The 25,186-nt window shown below is 50.4% G+C and overlaps 9 protein-coding genes across 9 annotated transcripts; 4 read left to right on the top strand and 5 right to left on the bottom strand.

Moving 5' to 3' along the window:
* Nucleotides 1-315: 315 nt before the first annotated feature.
* Nucleotides 316-2,272, top strand: N7532_009787 (rhomboid protease PCP1; the record flags this gene model as incomplete). The annotated part of the gene is made up of 5 exons (XM_056622278.1): nucleotides 316-1,138; nucleotides 1,189-1,292; nucleotides 1,354-1,687; nucleotides 1,743-1,917; nucleotides 1,984-2,272. The coding sequence occupies 5 exons, from the start codon at nucleotides 316-318 to the stop codon at nucleotides 2,270-2,272; spliced, it is 1,725 nt and encodes a 574-aa protein (XP_056469694.1).
* Nucleotides 2,273-2,847: 575 nt separating this feature from the next.
* N7532_009788 (putative clock controled protein (Ccg-8)) lies at nucleotides 2,848-4,170 on the bottom strand (the record flags this gene model as incomplete). The annotated part of the gene is made up of 1 exon (XM_056622279.1): nucleotides 2,848-4,170. One exon carries the CDS (start codon nucleotides 4,168-4,170, stop codon nucleotides 2,848-2,850), a length of 1,323 nt encoding a protein of 440 aa, XP_056469695.1.
* A 2,145-nt stretch (nucleotides 4,171-6,315) lies between these two features.
* Nucleotides 6,316-7,911, bottom strand: N7532_009789 (GNAT family N-acetyltransferase; the record flags this gene model as incomplete). The annotated part of the gene is made up of 1 exon (XM_056622280.1): nucleotides 6,316-7,911. One exon carries the CDS (start codon nucleotides 7,909-7,911, stop codon nucleotides 6,316-6,318), a length of 1,596 nt encoding a protein of 531 aa, XP_056469696.1.
* A 1,130-nt stretch (nucleotides 7,912-9,041) lies between these two features.
* Nucleotides 9,042-10,280, bottom strand: N7532_009790 (S-methyl-5-thioadenosine phosphorylase; the record flags this gene model as incomplete). Its single annotated transcript, XM_056622281.1, has 3 exons — nucleotides 9,042-9,433; nucleotides 9,564-10,073; nucleotides 10,166-10,280. 3 exons carry the CDS (start codon nucleotides 10,278-10,280, stop codon nucleotides 9,042-9,044), a joined length of 1,017 nt encoding a protein of 338 aa, XP_056469697.1.
* A 248-nt stretch (nucleotides 10,281-10,528) lies between these two features.
* N7532_009791 (Nif3-like dinuclear metal center hexameric protein) lies at nucleotides 10,529-11,854 on the bottom strand (the record flags this gene model as incomplete). Its single annotated transcript, XM_056622282.1, has 4 exons — nucleotides 10,529-11,409; nucleotides 11,475-11,600; nucleotides 11,684-11,727; nucleotides 11,790-11,854. 4 exons carry the CDS (start codon nucleotides 11,852-11,854, stop codon nucleotides 10,529-10,531), a joined length of 1,116 nt encoding a protein of 371 aa, XP_056469698.1.
* Nucleotides 11,855-16,161: 4,307 nt separating this feature from the next.
* On the top strand, nucleotides 16,162-17,433 carry N7532_009792 (GIY-YIG nuclease family protein; the record flags this gene model as incomplete). Its single annotated transcript, XM_056622283.1, has 1 exon — nucleotides 16,162-17,433. The coding sequence occupies one exon, from the start codon at nucleotides 16,162-16,164 to the stop codon at nucleotides 17,431-17,433; it is 1,272 nt and encodes a 423-aa protein (XP_056469699.1).
* Nucleotides 17,434-17,581: 148 nt separating this feature from the next.
* N7532_009793 (uncharacterized protein) lies at nucleotides 17,582-18,514 on the bottom strand (the record flags this gene model as incomplete). The annotated part of the gene is made up of 1 exon (XM_056622284.1): nucleotides 17,582-18,514. One exon carries the CDS (start codon nucleotides 18,512-18,514, stop codon nucleotides 17,582-17,584), a length of 933 nt encoding a protein of 310 aa, XP_056469700.1.
* A 2,305-nt stretch (nucleotides 18,515-20,819) lies between these two features.
* Nucleotides 20,820-21,802, top strand: N7532_009794 (uncharacterized protein; the record flags this gene model as incomplete). Its single annotated transcript, XM_056622285.1, has 2 exons — nucleotides 20,820-21,008; nucleotides 21,083-21,802. 2 exons carry the CDS (start codon nucleotides 20,820-20,822, stop codon nucleotides 21,800-21,802), a joined length of 909 nt encoding a protein of 302 aa, XP_056469701.1.
* Nucleotides 21,803-22,635: 833 nt separating this feature from the next.
* N7532_009795 (transcription factor domain-containing protein) lies at nucleotides 22,636-24,998 on the top strand (the record flags this gene model as incomplete). The annotated part of the gene is made up of 6 exons (XM_056622286.1): nucleotides 22,636-22,686; nucleotides 22,737-22,751; nucleotides 23,039-23,357; nucleotides 23,501-23,796; nucleotides 23,848-24,518; nucleotides 24,569-24,998. 6 exons carry the CDS (start codon nucleotides 22,636-22,638, stop codon nucleotides 24,996-24,998), a joined length of 1,782 nt encoding a protein of 593 aa, XP_056469702.1.
* Nucleotides 24,999-25,186: the final 188 nt, after the last annotated feature.

Raw genomic sequence — 25,186 nt, forward strand, 5'->3', positions numbered from 1 at the left:
TGGGGCGATTATGGGGGGAGATCGCGGACGAGGTATCCTAGGGTAGGGAAAGAACTAACACGTATTTGGAAGTCTGGCTGCATTGGCAGAAATAATCATACTCGAGGGAAAGACGTCAGACAACGCGAGGAGACAGCGCAAAGAAGGACAACAACTGTTGGCCAGCTCATAGTTCACCGTGTCATGTGATTACTTCTGCCTCAGGCCGCTGCCATACTGCCACCGGCCCGATTATCGCGAATCGCCGCCATCGACGCCGACGTTCTTCGCCGAAATCCTCCGTTGCGATTGCCCGAGTCTTTCCAGTCGCTGGCCATGAGCAGTGCGGTCTGCGCCGTATGGCGGCTCCCCTGTTCGGGGCTCCGAAACTCCAGCGCGTTGCCCGCCATAACCTCTCGCGCTGCATGTAACGATCTCCGCATCACACCACTCAACCTGTACAGCCACTTTTCCCGACGCCCGCTCAGTTCTTCGAACGCTCGAGTTCGAACTAAGAGTCTCCTCGCTGGCTCCAAATACTCTTTACTCAAGCTTTCCATGCCGACTTTCACCAGATCGAAACGAACAACAGCTCCAAAACCATCGCCCAAGAGGCCAGGAAGACTGCCGGGTGACAGGAATCTTTCTGATGCCGACATTAAATTTATATTTGGACCGGGGGTCCCAACGAAGCTTGGAAACCGAACGCTCGGGGCGCTGCAAACCCAGCGGTTAGAGGGCACGCTGGATTTAGATCTGCCAGCTGACATTACCCGCGCGGTCAGCCAGTCTCAGCTCGATAGTGCCTTACAATGGCTCCGTGAAAACTATCCCCTGAATGAGGATGCAGCAATCCTAGCTCGAATCGAGCGGGAAGAAATTGAAGCGGAGGAGAAACTTGTGCGACGAGCGGAGGAGCTTGGTCTCTATAAGCCTCAGAGCGGTTCCTATGAGAACGAGCTGGGCGAAGAGAATTCGATTTACGGCAAAAGTGTTCTCAAGGAGGCGCGTGAAATGAACGAAAAGCGATTACTAGCTGAAAAGGAACGAAAGCGCCAGGAATGGCTGCAGGGCGAGAACGAGGAGCAGGAACGGTTGCGGCGGCAGTTCAAAGGAGATACGGCATTGCAACAGTACCAAGAGGCTGCTTTGACAGAGGGTAAGTCTTCTTTAACTTGTCTCTAGATGCGCTGCTGATGATTTGCATAGCTCGTCCGCGTGCGGATCCCAATGAACGACCTTATCTTGCCTGGATTCAAAAACATCACATCGCCGCGACACATGAATCTCCAGAAGCCATGAATCTGACTACGGTATGAATATTCCACGTCGGATATGAATCAACTTAACACTAATATGTGACTATCATGGCAGACCCAACGTCTTCTTGCGCCCGCGCTGTTCACTCTGCTCGCTGTTGGCCTGTGCTACTACTTTGCCCAGAAATACGAGTCTCCTGCACGCAAAGACCGTCTGTGGCCGAGTGTTCCTCCTGCTGCTGCAACGGTCGGAGCTATCATCGGAGCTAATGTTGCCATCACCTTCATGTGGAAGTTCATCCCACCTTCATGGAGACTCCTCAACCGGTACTTTGTCATTGTTCCCCTCTACCCCAGTGCTCCAAGCATGCTTGGTAGTACCTTCAGCCATCAGACCTGGCGACACTTGGCGACAAACATGATGGTGCTGGGGCTTATGGGTACTCGGGGTATGCCAATTTGCTTTCTATGTGTTCTGTTCTATGCTGACGCTCCCTCTCCTAGTCCACGATGAGCTTGGTCGCGGTAATTTCTTGGCTATCTACTTTGGATCAGGCGCCGTTGGCTCCCTGGTCTCTTTGTATCGCAGTGTACTACTCGGCTCGCTTGGTCTGACATCACTGGGTGCCAGTGCCGCTACCAGCGGCATCGTTGCGGCATGGTGCATGTATCATTTTGAGTATGATTGCCCCCTCCCGTCCCTGTTGGATTCTCTCTCGGCCACTGATATTTATGCTCCAATTAGTGACAAAATCACCATGTGGATTCTTCCCCACGAACTGCGAGAGACGCTCTGGACTCAGGGCTGGATCTTCTTGGCATGTTTGATTGGAACCGAGATTTTGAGCATGGCGACGCCTGCCCGTTTCCTGCAGGTATGGCCACTGTCCCGTCTCACAAAGATGGACCACGCTGCTCATCTGGGTGGTTATCTCGCCGGAGCTGGGTGTGGATATACCCTTGCGCAGAGACGGAGGAGAGAACGAGAAAGACGAGTCCGAGACTCAAGGTGGTTGAAGAATCCGAGCACTTGATACTCCCATTTTGTTCCATGCCTACCAATGGAATGCCTCAACCTCCTCAGCAGTGTTCATCAATCGCCTCTGTCCGATCTAGCTCTCACATCGCGTGCGGATAATAGTAGTGTCTATAGAATGCGTCTAACTTGTAACAATACACTTCAAAATATTTTCGTATATTTTTTTTAAATGCTTTTTTATTTGGACATGCTTTTCCGGGATTTTGGTTCTTGCTGCCCGTATCACCTCTTGAAGTTTCTTTAAGTTCCACATGTGACGGAATTTGAGACTAGTACGCTATTATACGGGCACTTTAACCTTATCGCTGCAGTGTGGGTGAAATCCGACACTTCACACGGATCTCTCCCATCTTCGATCTCACATTGGTTCACAATTACTTAATTCTTACTCGCCTTTTAGGATCACCTTCATAAACAGCAAAGAATTCATTGCGAAATTTCCCCCAAGGCTAAAGAGAGTGAAGAACATATAGTGGATATCAAACATAAGGAAGCGTCACATGGTAATAGGAACGAAAATGAACATGGAAGTATAAGGGGAAAGCTGACATGAATAGACCAAAGGGGATTTTACATCTTCTCGGTTCCTGCGATACGAACATCTTCCGGGGCAATGGCCTCCGAGACGAGAGGCTGTTTGATGTCGGTCCCGTACGGTTGAGTGTCCGGCGTGGGTGCCTGGCTCTGGTTTTCCACATCCGGTGCGGGTTTGTGATCAGGGCGTTTACGCCCCAGACGATCACACCAATGCTCAGCGCTGACAAGAGTGTCGTTTACGACACCACTAACCTGTCCCAATATATCGAGTCCCTCGTTGGCCAAGACCAGTATCCGGTGGGCGCCGACGGTTGCCTCCGACGAAGCGGCAGGGGAATCGGGATGTGGCTGTGATGTGCTGGCCATCTGGAAGCGATGAGGCAGCGATGTCAAGTGCCGCCGGACTAGGTGGCGCGCATTCTCAGGCAAGGCCCCACCAGCATACTTGGAGACGACGTCGACCACTTGCTTCAGGGTAGACAAGACGTCTTCCTTGACCGCCTGGATGCGCTGTGTGAGAAGCGATGTGTTCTCGGGGCTGGTGGCGCGATCAGCATCGGCTTGTTGCTTCAGGCGTGCTTTGTGGTTTTCCCACTCAGTCAGCGCATTCTGAAGGGCAACGATGGCACGGCCGAGACGGCCGTTTGCCCACCGAAGCCATGTCAAGCAATACTGCAGGCTGCGGAGCGATTCTTCGCTCATGGCCACACCCAAGCCAGACGTCGAAATGACCAACCGACTCTGCCAGGTGGGGTTTTGACGCTCGGGTTTCTCTTCGTAACGCGGCGATCGCATCTCGTCGTAGGGCGGAAGTGTCTCGGTCATGGAGATGTCCGAGGAGCTTCGGGTGCGTGATTGGGTCGCCGCCTCTTCTGGCCCTTGTTCAACATCCATCGAGTTCGTGGCGACGTCACCATTCACCTTCCGACGCTTGCTGCTATGTTTGGACTCGTTACCGGAATCACGTCGTTGGAGCGCCCAGCGCAAACCACTTTCAACACCGGTTTTGCGGCCCACCGTTCCGACGGTGTTAGCGACGGGCGAGCCGATATTGCGCTCTATGAACTCGGCGCTTGACTTGAATCGGGCCGAATACGACTTGGACGTGGCATACGCCGAGACAGACCCGTTGATGGCGGAGGATATCAGTGGGTGAGATGATGTGAGGAGGGAGAGCAGCGGTTCTGGCGGGGGTGGGTCAGGCGAGGTGGGAAGAGCTTGCCGTGAAGCTCGAGGAGATTGCCCAAAGTCGGAGCGAAGGCCTTCCAGGGCTTGGGCAGCCTCGAGGTCGTCCATAGATAGCACACTGGCGGCTCGGCGAGAACGGTCCTCGGGGGACTTGGTATCGACGTCCATCACGGCGGGGGCATTCTGGGGTGAAGCAGGCCGGATATAAGTGGGCGCCAGCTGGGACGAGAGATGTGGGAACGGGAAGATCGCGACGGGGGCCGAAGATCGCAGCGCGGCGCGAGTGGCAAGAGTGGTGCAAGGTGCGAGTCGCACATCGCCGTCGCCAGTTTCACGTGAAGCCGGGGCTTACTCAGCCGGGGGGTGGGGGGGGTTTCTCTCACATGCCGCCCCAACAAACCTTCACACTCGTTTTGCCGAAAGAGACCTGTGCATCGTTTCTTCTTCCTCAGCATTATTAGTCCTCACTATGGGACGCCAGGAGTCTGAGTGGACTGCCGAGGACTATCCTTACTGCACTCGGTATTCTCGATGTCGCCCCCATGAAGGGTCCTACCTTATCCCGTGTACCTTCCATGGAGTACAAACTACAGTTATCATTACCCCAAGGTATTTATTTCTTATTCACGCCGTGTTCGTATGGCAATTGCAGCATCACATGCCCTAGTGGGCCTTTGCATCCGATCTTTCTATGCTTGTCTGCTTGTCTGAACCCACTCCGTCTTTCTCACATTTCCAACTGGGCCACTTGCATGGCACCGTTTCAGACGGTCTGGCGTTGACTTGTTGCATTCGGCCTGGTCCTTTGGCACCAACGCCACTGGTTGAGATCGTGGAATCACCTTCCCCTTCGAGGCATCGCTGGTCACAACTGCCGACATGTGAAGTGGGGATGCGCCGTGACTAACGGAGACACTAATCACGGGCTAATTCCGGCTCTCAGATTTAGGCTGTTATGGTTCCCGCCGCCGCCGAGCTACAGGACTGACCATAGTACATACACATAGTACTGCGACTTACGGTAATCGATACTTCTGTCAAGAGGGCTGTGTATGTGTCTATCTATTCAAGGCCCTACAGACATTCTATACATGACTGGTAGATGCAAATACTCGCGCAGAATGACCCAACACAGTACAACTGGAGCAGTTACTCTTCCCTGAAACCCTTAAGATCATGTCCACCGGAGTGGAATTATGCACGTCGGTAAGAAATAGGAAGCCAGAATGAAAGCCGGGACAGAGACAATCTCTGGTCACCCCCACGGGTTCCCTGGTGATGGATCCCAGGCAGAGTGCTGTAGTAAGTTCCCTTCGTTTATCATGCAACTGCTCTTCTAGGACCTTCACTTCGGTCTCGGTTAGTGTAAGCCTCGTCGCTTCGCTAGAGGTTCAATTGCCACCATCCACAAATCGATCTGCACACCGGACCCTGCCGCAGGCCGGGCCGAATGCACCCACATACCATTGTGGCTTGTCAATCAGAGCTCGGACGTGAAATTGGGAAAGTGGCTAGTATAGTGTGAGTCTACAATACATGATTCTTCCTCTAGTGTGTCGTCAAATGAGTTGTAATCTGTCTCCCTCCCTTATTAGAACCACCCGTTTCTTTCTACGAGGTCTCCGCATGTGAGTCCGCTTGTGCAGAAGTTGTGGAGTCCACAGGTTCCTATGTGAGGTTTTGGTACTGGAGTGATCTCTTCCAGTCCTGTGTCCTAATATGATGGACGCGATTAGCTCCAGTGATATCATGGCTTCATGATCAGCGCTTGGTAAAATCTAGAGCTCCTACACGGTATGAGATTGCTTGATAAAATGGTTGGGGTCAGTGGGACTACGCCGTACCAAAAATGAAGTTTCTGGACAGGTGCTTAAAGCACCTGGAACAGTACCTACTTATTTCACGTTTTTATTATTTGTCTTTTCTCTCTGTCGTATTTGGCGTTTTTCAACACATGCACGTCGTGGCTATGAAGCTGAAACTACTCCTCAACAGCAGCTTCCAGGGTTTCCTGATTCCTCGCTCATTTCTCCATAAGTGAGTACCAGATTAGACGCACTAGAATACAAGAGCCCTTTGAGATTCAACCCACATGAGCCTGGCCCCTTGCATGGACAGCCTGCTGGTGGGCAGATCCCGTTCCAACTCCCGTCCTTGCAGACAACATGCGGAATGATGGCACGATGTGCACCTAGGCGACGAAACGAAGAGACACTCGCTGGACGCGATAATAATAGAACAAATAGTAATGATAGGGCTTGTTAATCATTACTCGTCATGGAAATGCAGGTTGGAGGCTAGCCCTCGATCCGCTCAGATAGCCGGGGCCTCCCAGAACTCGCGCTTGATCTTCATCACGGCAGACTGCTTATGGGGGAAGCTGACTTCGCCTTCTTTATAGAACCCCACATCCTGGAGATAGTTGATGAGTTTGATGTTATCCACGCGGGGCTCCAAGACAACGGTCTCGGTTCGCATATCGGCCAAGAAACAATGATGCACCAGTGTAGTGAGCCAAAGGGCGACACGGTGAGGACCGCGGAACTCATGTTCGCCAACAAGCACATGAATACCCCGGTCATAGTTGTCAACCCGATCGAGCAGTCGACCCAGGGGGTCCTCCTTCACCCAATAGATCTCGAAGTATCCGAAAGGCTTTCCGTCCCAGCACCCGATCACGGGGAAGCTATGACGACTGCTCAGATTGTCCAGCAGGAACTTCTCCTGCACGGACTTTGGGCCGCCAACCTGCCACATCGCTTCCACACGAGGGTCATTCATCCACCGGTGCAGCGTCTCGAGATCCGATGACATAGTTTGACACAGATGTTGCTTGATGCCGGTAACCTGTGAACTGACGGGTTTCGTTGGGGTTGTTGGCCGACCGTCGACCGCCGCCGCAGGTGTAGTTCCTTGTTTAGTCGCTGGGAGGTAGGGGACTCGAAGTGAGATATATTGGCTCACACTGGGGATGTAGCGGACGTAAAAAACCTCCCCTTGATGCGGTGGCTTGGGGCGCAAGGGATGGCGCACACCATTGGTAAAGGTATACTGGGTCGGCGCCGGCGGGTAGTATGTTGGGAGGTGACTGGCCGAGGTGAAAGGCCCTACGGATGTGAACACTTCCGTGTTGGCGGTGGAGAAGGCCGCCTCGGTTGGTGGCAGAGTGCCGGAAGGCAGATCATCTCGCGCCGGAGAAGCATGCCGTGACTGGAAGGGAGTCAGGGAAGGAGATGGCGGTGATCCGCGAGGGGTCATCGTAAACAGGAAGAGACGAGGGTCGAGTTGCCAGAAGGACCGCTGGCTCATGAACATCTTCGACCAGCTCCCGGAATCTCGGGTCTCGACGGGCTGCAGGCCGACCGACGAATCCTCGCTTGAAACCAGGCCCATGCGCTCCAGCTTTTGCAGGAGATTCCGGCCCTTGAAAATGCCCTCGCGGCGGATCTTGACGCGCCAATCACCTTTGGGTTGGCCGACATGAGGTGTCGAGCTAGACGCAGCTGTCTGCAGATGTCGATCGGGTTCCGGCTCATGGAAATACCACCATAACGTCGCCCAGAGCATCATTGCAATCTGACGGGTAGGTGATGTTACCGGCTTGAACTCGCTGGAGGGCGGATTCACAATGTACGAAATATAGAGGCCATCGCGATTCAGTGTGGGATTTGTGAAGCGGCTCATGTAGTCATCGTCATCGTCATCGGACGGACGGCCATTCTCAGAGCCCGCCCTTCCTCTTTCTTCCGGAGGGTTTCCGGCCTTCTCGCTGTGGATAATGACGGTCCAGCCAGGTGGGAAAGTCGTGCTCGTAGTACTCATATCATTCGACTTGAACGTGACCCCGCCGAACACCGGCGATACGGTGAATGCGAGGCCATTCGGGAGATAGCAGGAAGTGTTCCGCATGACGGAAACGGGGCCAATCTGGGGGAGATGGATGAGAGCACCAGGAGCGAAAAACAAGACGGGTCGCAATAAATCGAGACGATCCGTCATATGTTCATGATGTTTCAAGCGGGGAGAAGTGGGGAGACGCGCGACTTTATCGGCGGGCGGTTTGCATTGTTTGCAACGCGAGGGGAGGAGGCCCGCAGCAACATTCCCCTAGGAAATGCTAAGTGGGCTCTGGGCGGCGCAGCCGATGAAGAAGTAAATGAATTCTGCTGCCATTGGCGCAGCAGGATAGAAAGACCCCATTGGGGTACAGCAGATGGTCCGACTCTACAGTCGTAAGTTCACGCGCGTTGATCGCAATACGAAACCCCTTCCGGTCACCGCAGCATCTCCGAGTTGTTGTCGCTCGCTGGAGTGATTGTCGGTCTTGGCGCGCGGTCGACTTTCCTCGTGTTCCCTCGCTCCACCATGCTTCCCGATCGGACTCTGTATGTGCGTTTTCTAGTCTGTCCTGCTATCTGATAATCTACGCGATCATCTATCAACAACGACTTCAATAGTTACTTTGTTCGTTTCAACCGGACTTCGCTTTCAGACTTCGTAGAAATTTGACTCTCTTGGGGTGATCACGACTACTACTACAATTAGTAGTACCCTATGGTAGTTTGCATGTAGATAATTGAACCATTGCCATCGAGTCAGGTTGGCATCAAGCTCACTCAAGTCTGCTCGATAGTATGGATATTCTCCAGTAGTTGGAGGAATAACAGAGCTACTCGCGCTGTGCTTCTAATTGTTTTGAACTTTTGAATACTTCAGCCAGTAGTATATAACGTGAACCGTTCTCGGATCGAGATTGGGTGGAGTATCTCGAAGGATAGGCAGGGGGGCTAGATGTTTGAAAATTGAATGGGATTTGAGTTAAAGGCGCTGCGAATTGGAAGGTATATAGTGTTTCTTAACGGCCTTGAAGATAACGATGCCCGTTCTATCAAACTTTATATCTCGCCCATCATTTTGGCGTATATGCTCACCATCCCAAAATATCTATAGAAAAAAATGCAATCATCACATATCGATATGTCTATGTGATCCGATCCGATCCTACTCGAGACCGGCGCGGTACGGCACTGGGTATATGCTTAGAAGTAACCCGGGAACAACCAGTTCAGCTTCTTCTGGGCCTCGGGGCTCCAGTGAGGCTGCGGGGTGCTGACACCGAACTTGACGGAGCCAGCAAGGTGCTTAGCCTGGACCAGCTCAATGTGCTCCTCACCGGCTAGAGCGTCCAGCACGGCAGTGACAAAGCGGCGCGCGTTGTCCGCGTTGGCCTTCATGTTGCCCATCACCATCTCCACAGTGACGTCGGCGGAGTCGTGCCAACAGTCGTAGTCGGTAGACATACAGATCATCTGGTAGGCAATCTCGGCCTCTCGGGCGAGCTTAGCCTCCGGCAGGACAGACATGTTGATCACACTGCCGCCCCAAGCGCGGTACATGTTGCTCTCGGCACGGGTGGAGAACTGCGGGCCCTCTGGACAGGAAAACGCGGCGAGATCAGTAAAACATTCATGGACACGGCCAAGGTTTGCCCGTGCAAACGGGGAAAAAGAAAGAAGGAAAGAAACCAAAGACAAGGCCCGGCAAGACGAGAAAAAGCTTACCCATGCAAACGATGGTGCCACGGTCGTGGAGAACAACACCATCTCCCTCCAGGCTGTGACCGCACTCCCGCACGACCTTGGCAATACCCTCGTCGAAGGGGTCACCGAAAGGAACGTGAGCAACAACACCACCCTCGAAGTAGGTCCATGGGCGAACACCCTTGGTGCGGTCGATAATCTGGTCGGGGATGACAAAGTCGCGGGGCTTAATTGCTTCCTGGAGACTGCCCACGGCGGAGAAGGCGATGATGCTACGGACGCCAATGGAACGCAAAGCGGCAATGTTGGCACGGGCCGGGACCTCGTGGGGCGCGATCTGGTGGTGAGGGCCATGGCGGCTCAGGAAAGCAACGGCGACGGTCTTGTCATTGTGCTTGCACTGGTGGTGCAGGATGGTGATCGGCGACGAGGGTTCGCCCCAGGGAGTCGAGACGGACAGCGAGGCAACCTGCGTGAATCCTGGAAGCTCGCGCAGACCGGTGCCGCCGATGACAGCAATTGGGACGAGCCCTGGCAGGAGATGTGGCGGTCAGATTGGACGTAAGGTGAGGGGGAGATACGCAGTACGCAGTACGCAGCAGGACAGGGACAGAAAGACGCACCATCATAGGTGTTGGGAAGAGCAGTCATTCTGCGAGCAAGTTGCTTTGCTGACTCAATGCGACGAAAGGACTTGGAGATGGAGGCGCGGACGTGAAGAGACAGCGACCAGCGCATCGCCGAGGGGAATCAAAAGTTCTGCCCCACGAGGGCATTGCGGCCCCACGTGGACGTCCTGAGGCCGCGGATTGCCGGTTTGGGCGAGGCCGCAGTGACACAGCATCACAACATAACTAGTTATCCTTAGCTGCCTTAGGGTATGCGACGCGATGGGTCAGATCTCGGCTACGGAGCTGGACTGCACTTGCCACTGCATTGTGGGAGGTAAGGTATGGGTTCACTATCGGACTGTCACGTAATCGCATTTATCCCCGCCACACCATGATGCCATATGGATCGCGGTCGGCCTCGCTAACAGACACCTCCACGGCGCCATCCTGGTAAACCTCGTCACACGAGGATGGGGCGGCTCCACCTTGTTTCGCACTGTCAGAGATGGCCTGAAGAGCAGCCTGTCGGTCGCTTTGCCAGCGCTGCGACAGTTCCTGCATCAGCTGGCTCTGCATGACCGCGCGGAGGTAGCCACGCTCGGAATTCGAGTGCGCCAGAGAAATAACCACCGAGCCACGCTCTGTGGCGGCAAGAGTCTCGTGATGGCTCATCTCTCCGGTGAAAAGCAGATCGGGAAGATCGGTTCCACGCATAAGCACGCCCGAGCCCGACCCGGGACACATGCCGACGGTGCGAATGCGGATGTGACCGATCGACTGGGACTGGGGGAGGGCGATGGGAATCCCGCCGGGCAAACCAACGCCCCGGCCGATGTGATCGATCAAAGCCGTCAGGGGTTGACTCTCATTGAAGGTGACCAACCGGCCAGCACCGGCCGACTCGAATCCTTCCGGGATCGACGCTGCGGGCGATGGATGGATCGTGGATCGAGTATGGGGGATCTGCTGGGTTTTATCCGCTGATGCTGCAGTGGGGACAGCTTCGGCCTGCGGATATGTAGGGACGGAATATAGTGTCGAGTTGCACCCTTGGGATGCCGAATGGTGTTGCGCCGTGATGGGTTGGAATGTGCCGGTCACCACGTCGCAAAGCCAATCGGCCATCCCACCTGGCACAGTGTCGACAGCAGTGTGGGGGGAGTAGACGCTAATCCCATGTTGTGCCAGTCGTAGAAGCGATCGTTGCTGTGTATCATTGAGGGTAATGGCCTTGAGGCCGCGGAAGATGATAGGGTCTATGAATTGATGCAGTTTGCGTTAGCCGTCAATTTCCCTGACCAAGGGTCCCAGGGAGCCTTACGATACGCCACAATGGCCGAGTCGCGGCGCTGGATGGCCTCCTCCGCGACGGCATTCGTCAAGTCGATAGCCAGCAACACCGAGTTCTTTTGTCGTCGCGCCGGATCAAATGGAGCTTCAAGAAGCACTGCGGGTCTCAATCAGTATGTCACAATCCTGCATCGCGACCTCATGGAATGGAAATTTGCAATAGCATCAGGTTGAACTCACGTCCAGTGTTGTCGAAGCTCTTATCCGCCAGCGCCTCGGGGTAGCTGCAGGCATCCACTGTTAGACTCGCACTTCAAGGGCAGGGAGCTATCCAATTGCGACGCACAGCTTTCTCACGGAGCTCACCACGGCCTGGGTGAATGGCGAAGAATATGGGACTTGAGATGCCATTGCAGGGTAGCGACGGCAGGCAGTCCGCAGAGAATTCATGGAATTATCAACAATATGATAGTCGGGAGTGCAAGGAACCTTAGCTGGGATGCGGTCACGCTGTGGTCACGTGGGTTCGACGATCAGATCTCGGCTGTTGTTAACCTCACAAAGCTATCATGGTATTCCACGCTAGGGAGTTTTTGAATCGACTTCCAGAATTGAACTTATCTGAGAACACTGGACTCATGCCATGGCATATTATTTTTGAGTGGAAAATATTAGGAATGCGTTCCAACCGTCAAGTTGAGTAAAAATCATGTTGATGTGAAACATATATCTCCGCAGATTCATAGCTTCAGTGTCTCGAATCCCCAATAGGCTTTTCCAATTGAACCACGCCACGATAAGTGATTGTATCGAAGCAGGGCAATAGAAAAACAGCCACATAAAAATGCGGTCTCATCTTCACAAAGGCATTTTGGAAAGGAGATTGATGCTTCCACACCCCCATCATGACTTCGCTCAGATAACACAGAAACAGATAGAACCTTGATCAAACAGGCGTGGTGCCAGTTCCGACGCCGAATACCCCGTCGACTAGTGTATGGTCTTGATAACCGTCAGTTGATTGCCTAAGTCACGTATCTCCAGCTGGTCAGCTACCTGGTCATTTACCCAGTCACCTACATGATCAGCTATCTGGATAACTATTCTAGAGAGTGATGCGCTATGCAAAATGAATGGGATCGGGATATAATAATCCTCCCTCATAGAACAGAATGCTCATTTTTTGATTCGAATAGTCAGGACACGCAAGCCGAATAACTAGCAGATACCTGGAAGATCAGGTAGGGGATGTGTTCTGAGGCAGAAGGGGTGTTGAAATTTCTTGTGGAAAAATTACCAAACAAGGAATTGCAAGCAAGAGAGAAAACAATGCAAAAAAAAAGGCGGCAAAAGAATCTCCGATAGGGGGAATCGAACCCCCGGCTGCCGTGTGAGAGACGGCGATGTTAGCCACTACACCATATCGGATGACTATGGTGAAGCTTGTCCGGGTTTAGTTTTTATTACCTAGGTTAAGCCCCATGTGTCCCTACGCACGCCCGCGCGTGCCTGTATCACTTCGCGCCCTCTTCCCCTCTCGAATCCAACAGCCCCCAAAATCTGTTGCCTTCTTTGCCTTCCTATCCCTGCTCTTGCAGCTAGTCTACGCGCCCTCTTTGCCAATCGATTCCACAGCGCCCAAATTTCGTTGTCTTTTCTTCCCTGCTCTTTGCAGTTGAGGCATTTTTGCTATTGATCAGGGTCTCTGAGCTGCACGCTTCGCCATCTCATCGTTCCTGGCGCTTTGCGAGATGCATTTTAGAATGCCCATATTACAACATAATCTAGGATGTTTACCTCTGAATAGATTTCCCGAACCGCTTTCAGTATTTCTCGTCGGTTTTGGGCGAACAAAGCTGTCCCATATCAGCTCGGGATAAGGTAGTTATCTCACTAGCTCTATATTAGCTAGGGAAAAAATTCGTTCTTAAAACATAGAACTGTGCGCCTGCATGTCTGCCTCTGAGTATGCCTTATTATCATAGGGCCCCTGTGAGCGCACGAACTGTTGGTTGGGACCGGAAAATAGGTGCACCACGTGTAAAAGTAGATCTGAGATAGCACAGCAACGGCTTTCAGACTGAAGGCAGAGCAATGGCGGCTTTACCTAATCTGATATGCCACCGTTTTGGGTTGTGGAGGATGTTTTGATGATAAAAATAATGTGGTGCCAAGGCGCCTAATTTCACTAGTTCAAAGACCACAGAGCACAGGCTGCAAGAGTTATGACGGAATTAAACTGCTAAGCCACATTATATTCTAATATAGGGGACCATGATCGCTAATTACCTTCTGTTCACACTTTGAATAGCTTCAAATTATTTTTGTTTGAAGATCGATCTCGATTGCATGTGAGTGGCTATACACAAAATCCAGGAATCTCGCTATCTGATGAGCCAGAATCTAAAAGTTGCCCTAAAACACGCCCCAAAGATGAACTATAGTGTCAGAAATACAAGCCCAAAACTCGCGGTTTCCTGATATGGGAACCGGCTGAACTATCATTCAGGCTAATTTTGGCGTCTAAGCGCATTATCTCTAATAGCAAGGTTGCTATATTCGTTCGAATGGTAGGCACAGGAGCCCGAGCGACTAAGGCTCGAGTGTATCGCGGTTTCTTAGCCCGGAGCGACAGATTAAATGTCAAAGCAAGGGAAAGCCATATCGGTGAGGGGATGAAGGGCGACCAGGAAACAGAAATTTAATGACTGTTTTGACCTTGGCGGGCTGGACCTCACTCAACCTACTCATATATACTATTCAGTTCAAATCGCGCAGTCTCGATGAGGAAGTTCCGAGTCAGCTTTTTCAAGCGATTCCGGTCCGTTCCATTGTCCCGCTCGAAGGTATTGACACTGCTGGCATTTGAAAACCTCGCTTTCCGGCCTCTTCGGTCGACAAGGGCGAGGACAGGGCTGGTGTATCTATGGCTTCCTTACTGAATTGCCTCTTTGATGCTTTCGCTGGTGAGGGTCTGATTATGACAATGACCACAACACATCTATCGTTTAGCCCCTTCATTATTCTGTACTGTGTACTGGCAAAATAGATCGGAAGGTCCATTTTCAGCTTGCGGAGAGCTTTGTCTGCCATGAACCGTTTAGAAAGTTCGTGGGGTGTGACAAAGGCAAAGACGCACGGCCGAAGTCACTTGGAGGTAATTTACGAAAACAGTATGAAAACAGGGATCGGAATGAGGAACCCGGGTTTGGGTCATGTGCCTGGGCGGAGAAAAAATGTTTACTTGCGTTGCCTGGACTAGATAGTAGCACTACACTGAAGTTGGGCCAAAAGTCCGCGAGGTGTCAAGGTGACGATTTTATATTCTCATGCGCACCAAAATTCGTCCTCATCCCACTGTCATATACGTTTACACCATATCGGATTAACTGCTGAACGATCGAATAAATATTGGTTATTTTAGGTATTTATCAACCTACGCTCTGTGTTTTAGGGCTCTCACAGGTGATAGCTATGCATTGGCGTTTCTTATATCACGACGCGCCCTCTTCCCATCTCGATCCAACAGCCCCCAAGTTGATTTGCATTATATCCCCTGCTCTCTGCAGCTGAGGCATTTTTGCTATGTATCGGGGTCACCGAGCTGCAAGCTTCGCCACCTCGTTCCTGGCGCTTTGTGAGACCCCTGCCACTTAATGCAGGTTTGCCGTTTACTAGATCCCCTGAGCCGCTTGCACCATTCCTTGGCCCACGGCCCCACAAAATGCCATTCAAACTTCAATTGGTTGTTCCTTGTGGTGAGGCAACGGTTCCTGGGAAGTACTCGACCGTCCTCTTCACCCCCAGATGTCCCCGCACAATCCTCATTTTCCAGTCTAGATAGCTTCTTCTTCTTCTTCTTCTTCATCACCATGAATTGTCACAGTTCATGTCTATCACATTTCTCTTCAAGATTTATGCTTGGTAGGCGAGAATGCACATGATTCCCCTACATACCTGTAGACCTCTTGCTGTGCTCCCGTGAATTTTGTTGACAGCATCATAAAAGCTCAGATTGAAGTAGACGCAGGTTTTTTCTGCAAAATCGAAAAATCCCGAGTCTGACAATCATGGGTAGTGACCTTAAGCCGTTGCTTCGTCTAGCCACCTATGCAGGTATCGGGTAAATGGAACTTTTCCGTGACTTGGCCCCCAAAATACGTGAAACGTACTTTTGCTATAGCGGCTGAGAACCCATGTCTAGGCACGAAACCAATGCATGCGTCTCCCTCTATCACCCCTGTCTAACCTATGAGTGCTACATCAGCAAGCACCGGGTCCACGAACTAAAGATCTCGCGCTCTCCTGATCCCCACCTTTGCCATTCGCCTGCCACATAGGGATGGTGCTATCTGATCCTTGGCTTCATATTCCCTGTTCTCAACACTGGAGTTGCTCACGCGGACATTTTAGGCCTAGCCAACCCCTCATAATCTCGCACATGAGGCTGCGAAAATGGGTCAGGGGGTGCTGTCTGCCGATTTCACGGTCTTCGGAAGAGATTGGGCTGGCTTGATTTAAACAGGCCAATTGTCGCAGGGGGCGGAATACCTCCCCTTCATCTCAGCCACTCGACACTCTCTTGTCCTGCTTTTGTTCTTCTCGAGATTGTCTTCTTTCGAAACAAGGGAAACAGGCCCATTTTCAAGGTTTTTTGTGTCTGTTTTGGGTAGAAAATACATGTCTACCTAACCAGATCAACACAAACTTGAATCTCCATGTCCGCATTTCGCTCTTTGGCAGAGCTGTTTGACCAGACCTATGCCGACACCAACTCTCCTCAATGCCCCTACATTGTGAGGACTGGAGGCCCATGCAGGAACTGGATGAGCCTCAAAGTCTCCGAAAAGACGAAATCAATTGTCGCGGAATATCTTGGCATCTTCACTGGATCCTTTCGCGAATCTACCAACGCAGCCCCCCCTTTCCAATTCTTCCAAATGATCGCCAATATAAACCTGTGCAAGAACCATAAAAAGCACGCCAATCATGCAACAGAACAGTGGCTCAACGAGTTTACTGAAGAGAGATCTTCTATCATTGGCAAGCTGAAAGAGTACTGCAGCCTCGGAAGTCATGATACGCATGCCGGTGAAAATGGAGATTATGCAGACGAGATTGATTCATCGGCAAACAAGCCTTACTGTGACAACGGGGGGTCGGACGACGAAAAACGTCCATCTGAAGGGAGAGAAGGTGTATCGACACTTTCTAGCCAATCCTCATCGCCAATTGGAGTTCTACGTCGTTCAGCTACACTAGCAGAAGAGGAAGTGGGAAAGAAACTCACCTGTCTTTTGGAGAAGCGTGCTGAAGGCAATTCCCAGAAGCCCGGGTGGATATATGCCTTACGTCCTCTTAACCTTCCAGGAAAAGTCAAAATTGGCTATACCCTGGAAACCCCTCGCTTTCAACGTTTGCAGTATCACAAAAGGTGCACCAGTTTCGGCGACTATGAAGTTCTGATAGCAGAACTCATACCTCATGCGTATCGTGTGGAACAGCTAGTTTTGACAGAGTTCTCTAATGAGCACTATCAGCTAGAGAATCGTTGTAAGAGCTGCGAAGCCATTCATAAGGAGTTACTTGACATCGACAGCGAAAAACTGTTGACGTGTCTTCGGAAGTGGATCGACTTTGTCAAGTCTTCTCCATACAACAAAGAAGGTCAATTGACGAAAGAGGCCAAGGATAATATACCCCTTCCTGCCAAGAGCGAATTCCTTGGCTATAAGCCAAAGCGCGGTCGCACGTCGAGGGGAACGACTCCAAAGAAGAAATCAGGAGGCCAGGATTCTCAAACCCCACCTCCGTCGAAATTGGATTTCACGGCGACCACAAAGAACTCGACAGTTCACGGGGCCGAGCTGAGTCAAGATCAAGATGAAATATGCTCGGCGCTCGAGAATCTTCAGCTTACACCTTCGAAGCAGACGGGAGGCTTCATGACAAGGTTATTATCCATTGCCGGGAGTTTTTATTCACCGTGATCAACAACTGGGATATTGTTTCTGATACTGAAGTTTCTGTCTTGTTCTGAGATTTTGTGAAGTTGCTGAATATGATACACGTGTCTTCGGCGAAGAAACAGGAAGCACGAATTTAATGACGAAAACTGTTCCTAATTTAGAAGGGCAATTATAGCCTTTCATCCTCACTATCGGCTGTAAAAAGGTCCTGGTCGGAAATTTCCTCATCGTCTGGATCTGGGAGCCCATCATCACCCCAGTCTTCACTATCATCCGATAAAATCATCTGAGTCCCATTGATACAATCTCTAGTCATCATCTCCAGATATGGATGCTTGTGACACAGTATTCTTAGCATTTTAATGCCAGGTTGACTTCTTGCGACGTTTGAGGCAGCCATCACCATGTCGTCATATAGTTCATATGCAGACTTTACCTCGGTGCAGTGGCGACTAAAGCCTGCATGGAAGCGATCGGGTTCCTTGAGACTAAGGTTGATGATGATACTCTCGATCTTTGAATCGCGCTCGAGCTCAAGTACACGAGGACAGATGTTATGCATCCTTAAGCGAATAGATCGTAGCGAAGGAATTTTGAGCGCAATTCGAGGACAGACATGCACTCCACTTTGAAACTCGGAGCCGCAAGTGTCAATCACAAGGTCGGAGATCGTAGAAAGATGAAGCGCATCGAAAAGACTCGTCGGTGACCATGATTCAAGATAGTTTGTGACAGGCGCTAGGGGTTTATCCGGGTCAAATTGACTCGGTGCGCGCAAAATAAAAGCCGTAAGGTGTACACAGCGGGTTAACAATTGAATGAAGCCATCATTCAATCCGTCATCAGCATGCCAGTCTGGACTGTGCTTCATGTCAATCGTAAGGCGCTGCAAAAACAGTTTCAATCTTTCAAGAGCTCTTTCAGGAATTTGTCTGAGCCGGTTGGCATTGAGAACCAGGTCTTTGAGCAAAACAGGCTCTGCAAGCTTGCACCACCATTTAGATACTAGTAAACAGCAGGCTTCGTGTTTTCGGAGGGATTCACTGCCGACAAAATGAAGGATGATATGAAGTACCTCAACGGGGAGGCTGTGTAATGGCATTATCTCTTTTGGTGTGACTAAGAGGCCCTAGGATTTCAAACTGCACAGAGGGACAAGGCTCGCGTCCACAGGAGGTTTCGGAAGAGGAACTACGGAGGAAGGTTTTTCCGAGACGATAATCACCATCTCTCATTCTAGGCCTGGGGTTGATGGAAACAATAGTTTATTAGTTGATAGTAATACCCCTCTGTTTAATTCCGCAGATCTTACAGTAGAAAACCTAGGAAGTGCCAAATGAAGAAACGCGAAGTCAAGTTGAAATCGTGGTTCGCGCTCATTGGTAAACAAGAAACCGGAGCTCAGTTGACCTGACAGCCGGATGAAATTCAAGTGATTTTACTTTTAGACCTTCCTGCACGCTACTATTCTTAGGAACCAGGATCCTTTTTGGCACTCCCCTTGAGTCCTCCTCTCTAAGCATACCTGGCTCGCAGATAGGTACCCACATTTGCAATTCATATAGGCACTTGGAAGTAGGCCTCTTATGGGGCGGGGCGGTTCTGAATTTCCGAACCGCGAACCGCGCCTCATAGACCCGCAACCTATCCCATCTCAGAACCGCACCGCCCCGCGGGTCTAACCTTCGTGACCAAGAACCGCCCCTCCGAGGGGCGGGGCGGGGCGGTACGCGGGTCTTGCGGTTCCATGAAGAGGCCTACTTGGAAGCTTCTTCATACATCCCTTTCACATTCATCTTAATGTAGACACGTTTTGTGTGGCTGCCTTGTTTCCGCTATATTGACATCGCTTAACAATATCATGATTCCAGAGAATGAATACAAAGAACAAGACTAGATACTAAGCTTAACGAAGCAAGGGAAAAAGTAAAAAAGAAGAACAAACCAAGACAAAACATAGAACTAGACAGCAATACGGAATTCGAATATTAGAAACATAGAACTAGACAGCAATACGGAATTCGAATATTAGAAACATAGGCCAAAGAGAACTATATATAGTCATCCCGCGACAAGGCTCAGATAGAGCACCCTAGGGTCTAGGCCATCTCCGAGACTCCGACAATAGGAAGGCCAAAGCATCCTGGGTAGAGAAGCAATACCAACCACTCCGCTGTTTGAGATTATAGTTATATGTTATATTATCTTGAGTCACTCTTTTTTTCTTACTGGCCCATGGGCAAGAGGGGATTGTTCTTTCACTTTGCGCTGCCTGTCCCTCCACTTTCTCTTTTTCCCTCTAGACTTGAGATTCTTGTACTTGAATGACAATACTTCGCCAGACTCAGGCTTGAACATAAATTGATCGTTACAAACACATCAATGCTTTTTATGTCGCGTTCCATCTTGTAAGGAAATCAGACGAACATAAATTGAGCTTTAAAAAACAAGCTTAAAAAACAAAAATATACAACAGGAGGGATTCGCATGTGGCCACCCACTATAGTGTACTACTAAACTCCTAGCGTGTGACTTGAACGCGTCCAGTAGTCAGGTGGCTAAACCCTAATACACAACTGGAAATTCAAGTCGAAGTCCAAGGGGCACATAACATACATTGCTCATTCTCAAGACAAGTAACTCTTAGGATTCGCACTAGGCCCTATAAACTGTTGAGAAGCTGTGTAAGATCTCTCAACACCGTCACTACCGAACAGGGCACACAGCCCCACAAAGAAGTCGGTGCCTCAAGTACCTCGAGTGCTCTACCCGTACCCGGGCATGCATGCCCCCAGGTGGAGCCCCAGCGCCAACACCATGGGCCGCACTAAATCAGGCCAAAAATCCACCGACGATATTTTGTTCTTATGCGCACCAAAATTTGTCGCCATTCCACCATCATCAACGTTTACACCATATCGGACCATTACGGTAGAGCTTATTCCGGTTTAGTTCCTATCGACCTGGTTTAGCGCCCGCTGTCCCTATGCGCACCCGTGCGTGGGTGTATATACGCGCCCTCGTCCCGTCTCGATCCAGCAGCCCCCAAAGTGCTTTGCAATCTCTTCCATGCTCTTTGCAGTTGAGGCATTTTCGCTATTGATCAGAACCGCTGAAAGCTCCGCCACCTCCTTTCACCGACATACAGTAGTTTTCGAATTCAGTTTGACCTCACACTCTTTCCACTTGATTTCCGGAAAATGAATCCTAAACATGCGTGTTCTGATTGGATGTTATTTTGAGCTCGTTGAACTAGACCGCTTTTTACAATGGTCTATGTATCTTACAAATACGTCTTCAATACCGTTGATGTTGTGTTTTACACGAAATTAGCGGACACTCCATGTTGGAGACTCAGATATGCCTTTAAATCCTACATCCCAAGCCGCGGAGGGACTGAATACAAAATGCCTGTCTATAAGATTGACGACCGACAACCCAAACAACCTCCCTGGGGAGAACTTCTATTGGAAGTCTACTTCCTCTCCGAATGGGAAAAGCCTCACCCAGATCCCTCACAATCCAACGAACCCCCCGCAGACCGTCGCAAACGGCTTGTTCGCCAATTTCTCGCATTGGGGTTCGAAGGCAGACAGGTATATACCTCCTATCATATTGAATGTGAGGACCATACACAGCAACTGACCCCGAGTCATTACCACCCTGATAGCCTTACTCCCAGAAATCACCACCCATTCCAACTGAAGGTCAAATAGACGAGATTCTTCGACCTATACGCCCCGAGGCTCTACGCGCCTACGCTGATGACACCGGATCTTTATCAGGTCTTTGGCTTCGTCTCTGCTACACTGATGAAGAGGCGCATAAGACTCTATGGGCCGAAAATGAAGATTCAGAATGGGTTAGTTATGACGGGATAGTACTGGACGATGAAAGTATCTTCGGTGGCTTAGATTTGGCAGCTGCCCTGGAAGTTTTTCCAGAGCGTGTTACGAATGAGCATGTTGATCTTCAATTCAGAGATACAGAGTTCAGAGACATGGTAGATGCTGCACAAGAAGGTCCATGTCCTAGTGCGGAGAACTACTCTGATGAGCTTAAAGAGTTTTTAGCGAGAGTTCAAGCGGATTTAGAAAAGAACCCACTTATGAGGTATTCTCTCTGGCACGCTGCTTGTGTTGTTACTCATATATTTGTGGAGGATGAGGTGGCGCTCAACGGTGGAGGTTTATTGCATGTGTTTTTAGATGATTATGGGAATGTGGTGAGACAGTGGCGAGTTGAGAGTGATGGATCAGAAAACAATTATGACGGCGCTTGGTTCGAAGGTTGTTATAAAGAGGCTTTTGACGGTGGTATGGGAGGTAGTATGGAAGAAATTGGGCCTGCTTATCATGAGGGCGGAAGCCGGGGGCCTCCATATTATTAGTATGTTTGGGATCCTGGGGATGACGAGTCGGAAGAGGCTAGTGTAGATAAAAAGATCTTGCTTGATGTCCCAGAAATTGAGATTCATCATCGGTGTAATATGGGCTCATTCTAAAAAGTAATCAGGATCCTTAAGAACCCATGTAAGCTTTCCGGGTGAGCCAGGTTAGATTCAAGACTGGTAACGAATGAGACGCGCTACAAGTGATAAATTCCATAGAGGACTAGTAAACATCCTTCCCTACCAGGATTAGCTCTATACAGGGTAAGCACAGTCTTCTGGGTGATGACTGGCGGGCGTACAAGAGGGCTGCGCGCTCGGTGAGAAACGAGGGGAAGTGGCAACGTGGGATTAGTGAGAAGGCGGAAAGCAGGCTAGTACGAGGCTGAGTTTTGGGGCTGAGAAGGCTTTTTTGTTCTGCCTACCATGCCATGGCATTCCCCCGATCCATGAGTTGCTCTTCTACTGTCTTCGTGTCTCCAAGATTCCATCGTTAGTGAACCAAATATTTGACATGGCCTGCCCCCCACGAGAAACATTCCAAATCGGCTGGATATGTGCCCTGGGGCGTTGGAACCGCAATTAGTCACCTGTGTGGTTACCGGTGCTGTTGTTCTCGCTGCCTCTGGTCTCGCAACAGCTCTGCGTGAGGTCGCCAATAAAATCATAATAATCTAGACACTATTAGCGACGCGTTCTACTAGTCTAATTTGGGAAAGCGGTATAGGCGGCGAGACAAGGGCGGTTAGGGAGGGGGTCTCAGACCTTTGCGGTGCCACTTTACAATTTCGCGTCTACTCCGCCTTTCGCTTTGGCTTTGGCTCGACCATATAATGTCCCACGGATTATCTGCCGATACGCGGAACTCCTTTCGTGTTCGTGCGGTAAGTTGGCTACCCGCTGTTTGTCTACGTTTTTACTAATCTTTCCGTAGTGCGACAATTGTCGGGTACGCAAGGTGTGAAATTTGATATCTGTCCCGGCGTGAGCGATCTTCAATTGACCACGGTAGATCAAATGCAATAAATCGACTCCATGCTCAAGCTGTACAGCTCTTGGGATCCAATGTAAATTGGCTGGGGTGTCTCCTCCTGCTCCTGACACCTCGAATCGGCCAATCCCATAGTAAGGACTCTTACGGGCAAGTCCACACCAATGGCTTATTCTTCTTATAGTGACCAAAGGCTTGATTCCCTGTCGGAACAATTAACTAGCATTCAACGGACCTTGGAGCAGTTGGCACAAGGGCCAACATCACCCAATTTTGGCCCTGTTCTTGCACGTCCCATTACGGCACCTCAGACGGCGCCTACATTTGAAGGTCAATCCTCATTCCATCATCAGAGTCTTCTAGCCAAAGATGCTGTCTTTACTGCAGTAGGGAGTGCACAGAGTGGCCGGCTCGATGACAATGTCTCTGCTGCCCTATCATCACTGAAGGACAGTCTAAATCGCCATCAGGAACCCAGTAGTCAGAGACCACCGGAACCCGAATTCTCCACAGAAGATCTATTACCAGTTGATCTTGTCGTCGCTATAGTGAAACGAGTGAAAGGTATGCTATATTTTTGTCCAGGTGCTTGATGTATCTGGTTGTCAGAGTGCATCGTCGTTTTATCTACCATCTGTATACTTCTTCCTGGCTCGACAATATATTCGGTCAATGTTGGATGGCTGGTAATGATTAACTATCAACAGCCCAACCTCCATTCTTCCTGGTCAGTCAGGCCTGGAGAGATTACCAGCAACTAGAATCACTTTGTCAATCGGTGTACTTTCCACTCCAACCAGTCGCTGCTGGGTCGTTGTCTTTACTACACGGCTTACTATACTATATCATCCGAGACTATATGCACGAGAAACCTGCCGACCTCGCCCATTATGATCTATCGCCAAGTGCAGCCTTTTGCGAACGGAAGCTTTCGTCCTTTCTACAAAGCAATGAGACGATAGTCAATCCCACCCTTGAAAAACTCCAAACATTGCTCATCGGCGTAAGCCTGTCCCCTTGAGAGCGCCACCAAACTAGAAGCTGAGTGTCCCAGGTCATCAAATCCCAGGAAGAGTCAGATCTGCAGCGCTGTTGGACATATCTGTCCCTAGCATTTAACATGTGCCAATCGATGGGGCTCCACAGGTCATACACGCTGACAAACGACAACTTCTCCGTTGCTGAATCGAAACAACATGTCTTCTGGTCACTTTATACTATCGACAAAAACATCTCCCTAAACTTGGGGTTGGCGTCTCACTTTCCTGATCACGATATCGACGCAGATCTCATTACTCCTTCAACTGATCCAAAGCATCGCCCATGGGACATTATGAGCCTGGTTATCGTGGAGTTCGCCGGTATCCAAGGCCGTGTGTACGACGAATTATACTCCATCGCTGCATCAAAGGCATCCGATGAGCAGCGATGGGCTGCGATCGATAAACTCTCATCTGATATGATTGTTGTTAGGAACAAATTATTAGCCATAGACGTCAGCCAAGGACTCTATGCGGAGTCATTGCACGGGATGGCTGCTTGTGCTGACTTCGTCACTTACTCCGTGCTGACTGTCATCTACCGAGCGCAATCCCGCCCTCGGGATGCTACAGCAATCTCTTCACAGTGCTATGAAACTGCAACCCTGGCCTTACACAGTCATCTGAAGTGCTTCACATACTTCCGTGACCGTCAAACCCACAAACAGACTGAATATGTCAATTCGTGCGTACCCAATTCACCCCCATATAGACCCCGCTGATAAAGGTTACCAGGATTCTGTTGTATCCATCCTTTGTACCGTTCGTCATTGTCTTTCTCCACGCTATCACCAGCTCTAGCTCTAGCGATTTGGCTCTATTACAGGATACAGTCAGGTCCCTCGACTTGGTTAAGGGCTTGTCCAGTGGTTCTATGCACCTTTACAGTATATGCGAAGCATTTGCAAAAACTGCACAGGTCCTTGTTGGTACACAGCAAACCCTGACTGGGCTCGAAGAAAATCAAGATGGCTCACTCATTATGCCGCCTTCTTTTGATGGCTCCACGAATATTGCGCTACCGGATGTCTTCTGGCCAGAAGATATGTTGGACTCCAGCATGAACCAGGAGGAAATATCTACTTTCCTGAACGACTTTATCGGTACAAATAGGTCTGTCATGGATATCTTAAACTCCAACCACTCAAGCGAACTTCCGCTTTGAGTGAGACCCGATGGATGGCATGGATATTATCTAAAGGCCTAATGACTGTTACGAATGAGGCAGTCGGAAGATGAGGAGTGGTGGTTTGGAGACTTGGGAGCAAGTATTTACAGATTGGCCTGTTAAGACTTGGTGCTCGTTATCAAGGCCTATATCAGCACTGTCCCCGCCCGATAGTTTTCTCTTCT

This window comes from Penicillium argentinense (genome assembly GCF_028826775.1).
Source record: "Penicillium argentinense strain IBT 30761 chromosome Unknown utg000010l_segment0_segment0, whole genome shotgun sequence".
Taxonomy (NCBI): Eukaryota; Fungi; Ascomycota; class Eurotiomycetes; order Eurotiales; family Aspergillaceae; genus Penicillium; species Penicillium argentinense.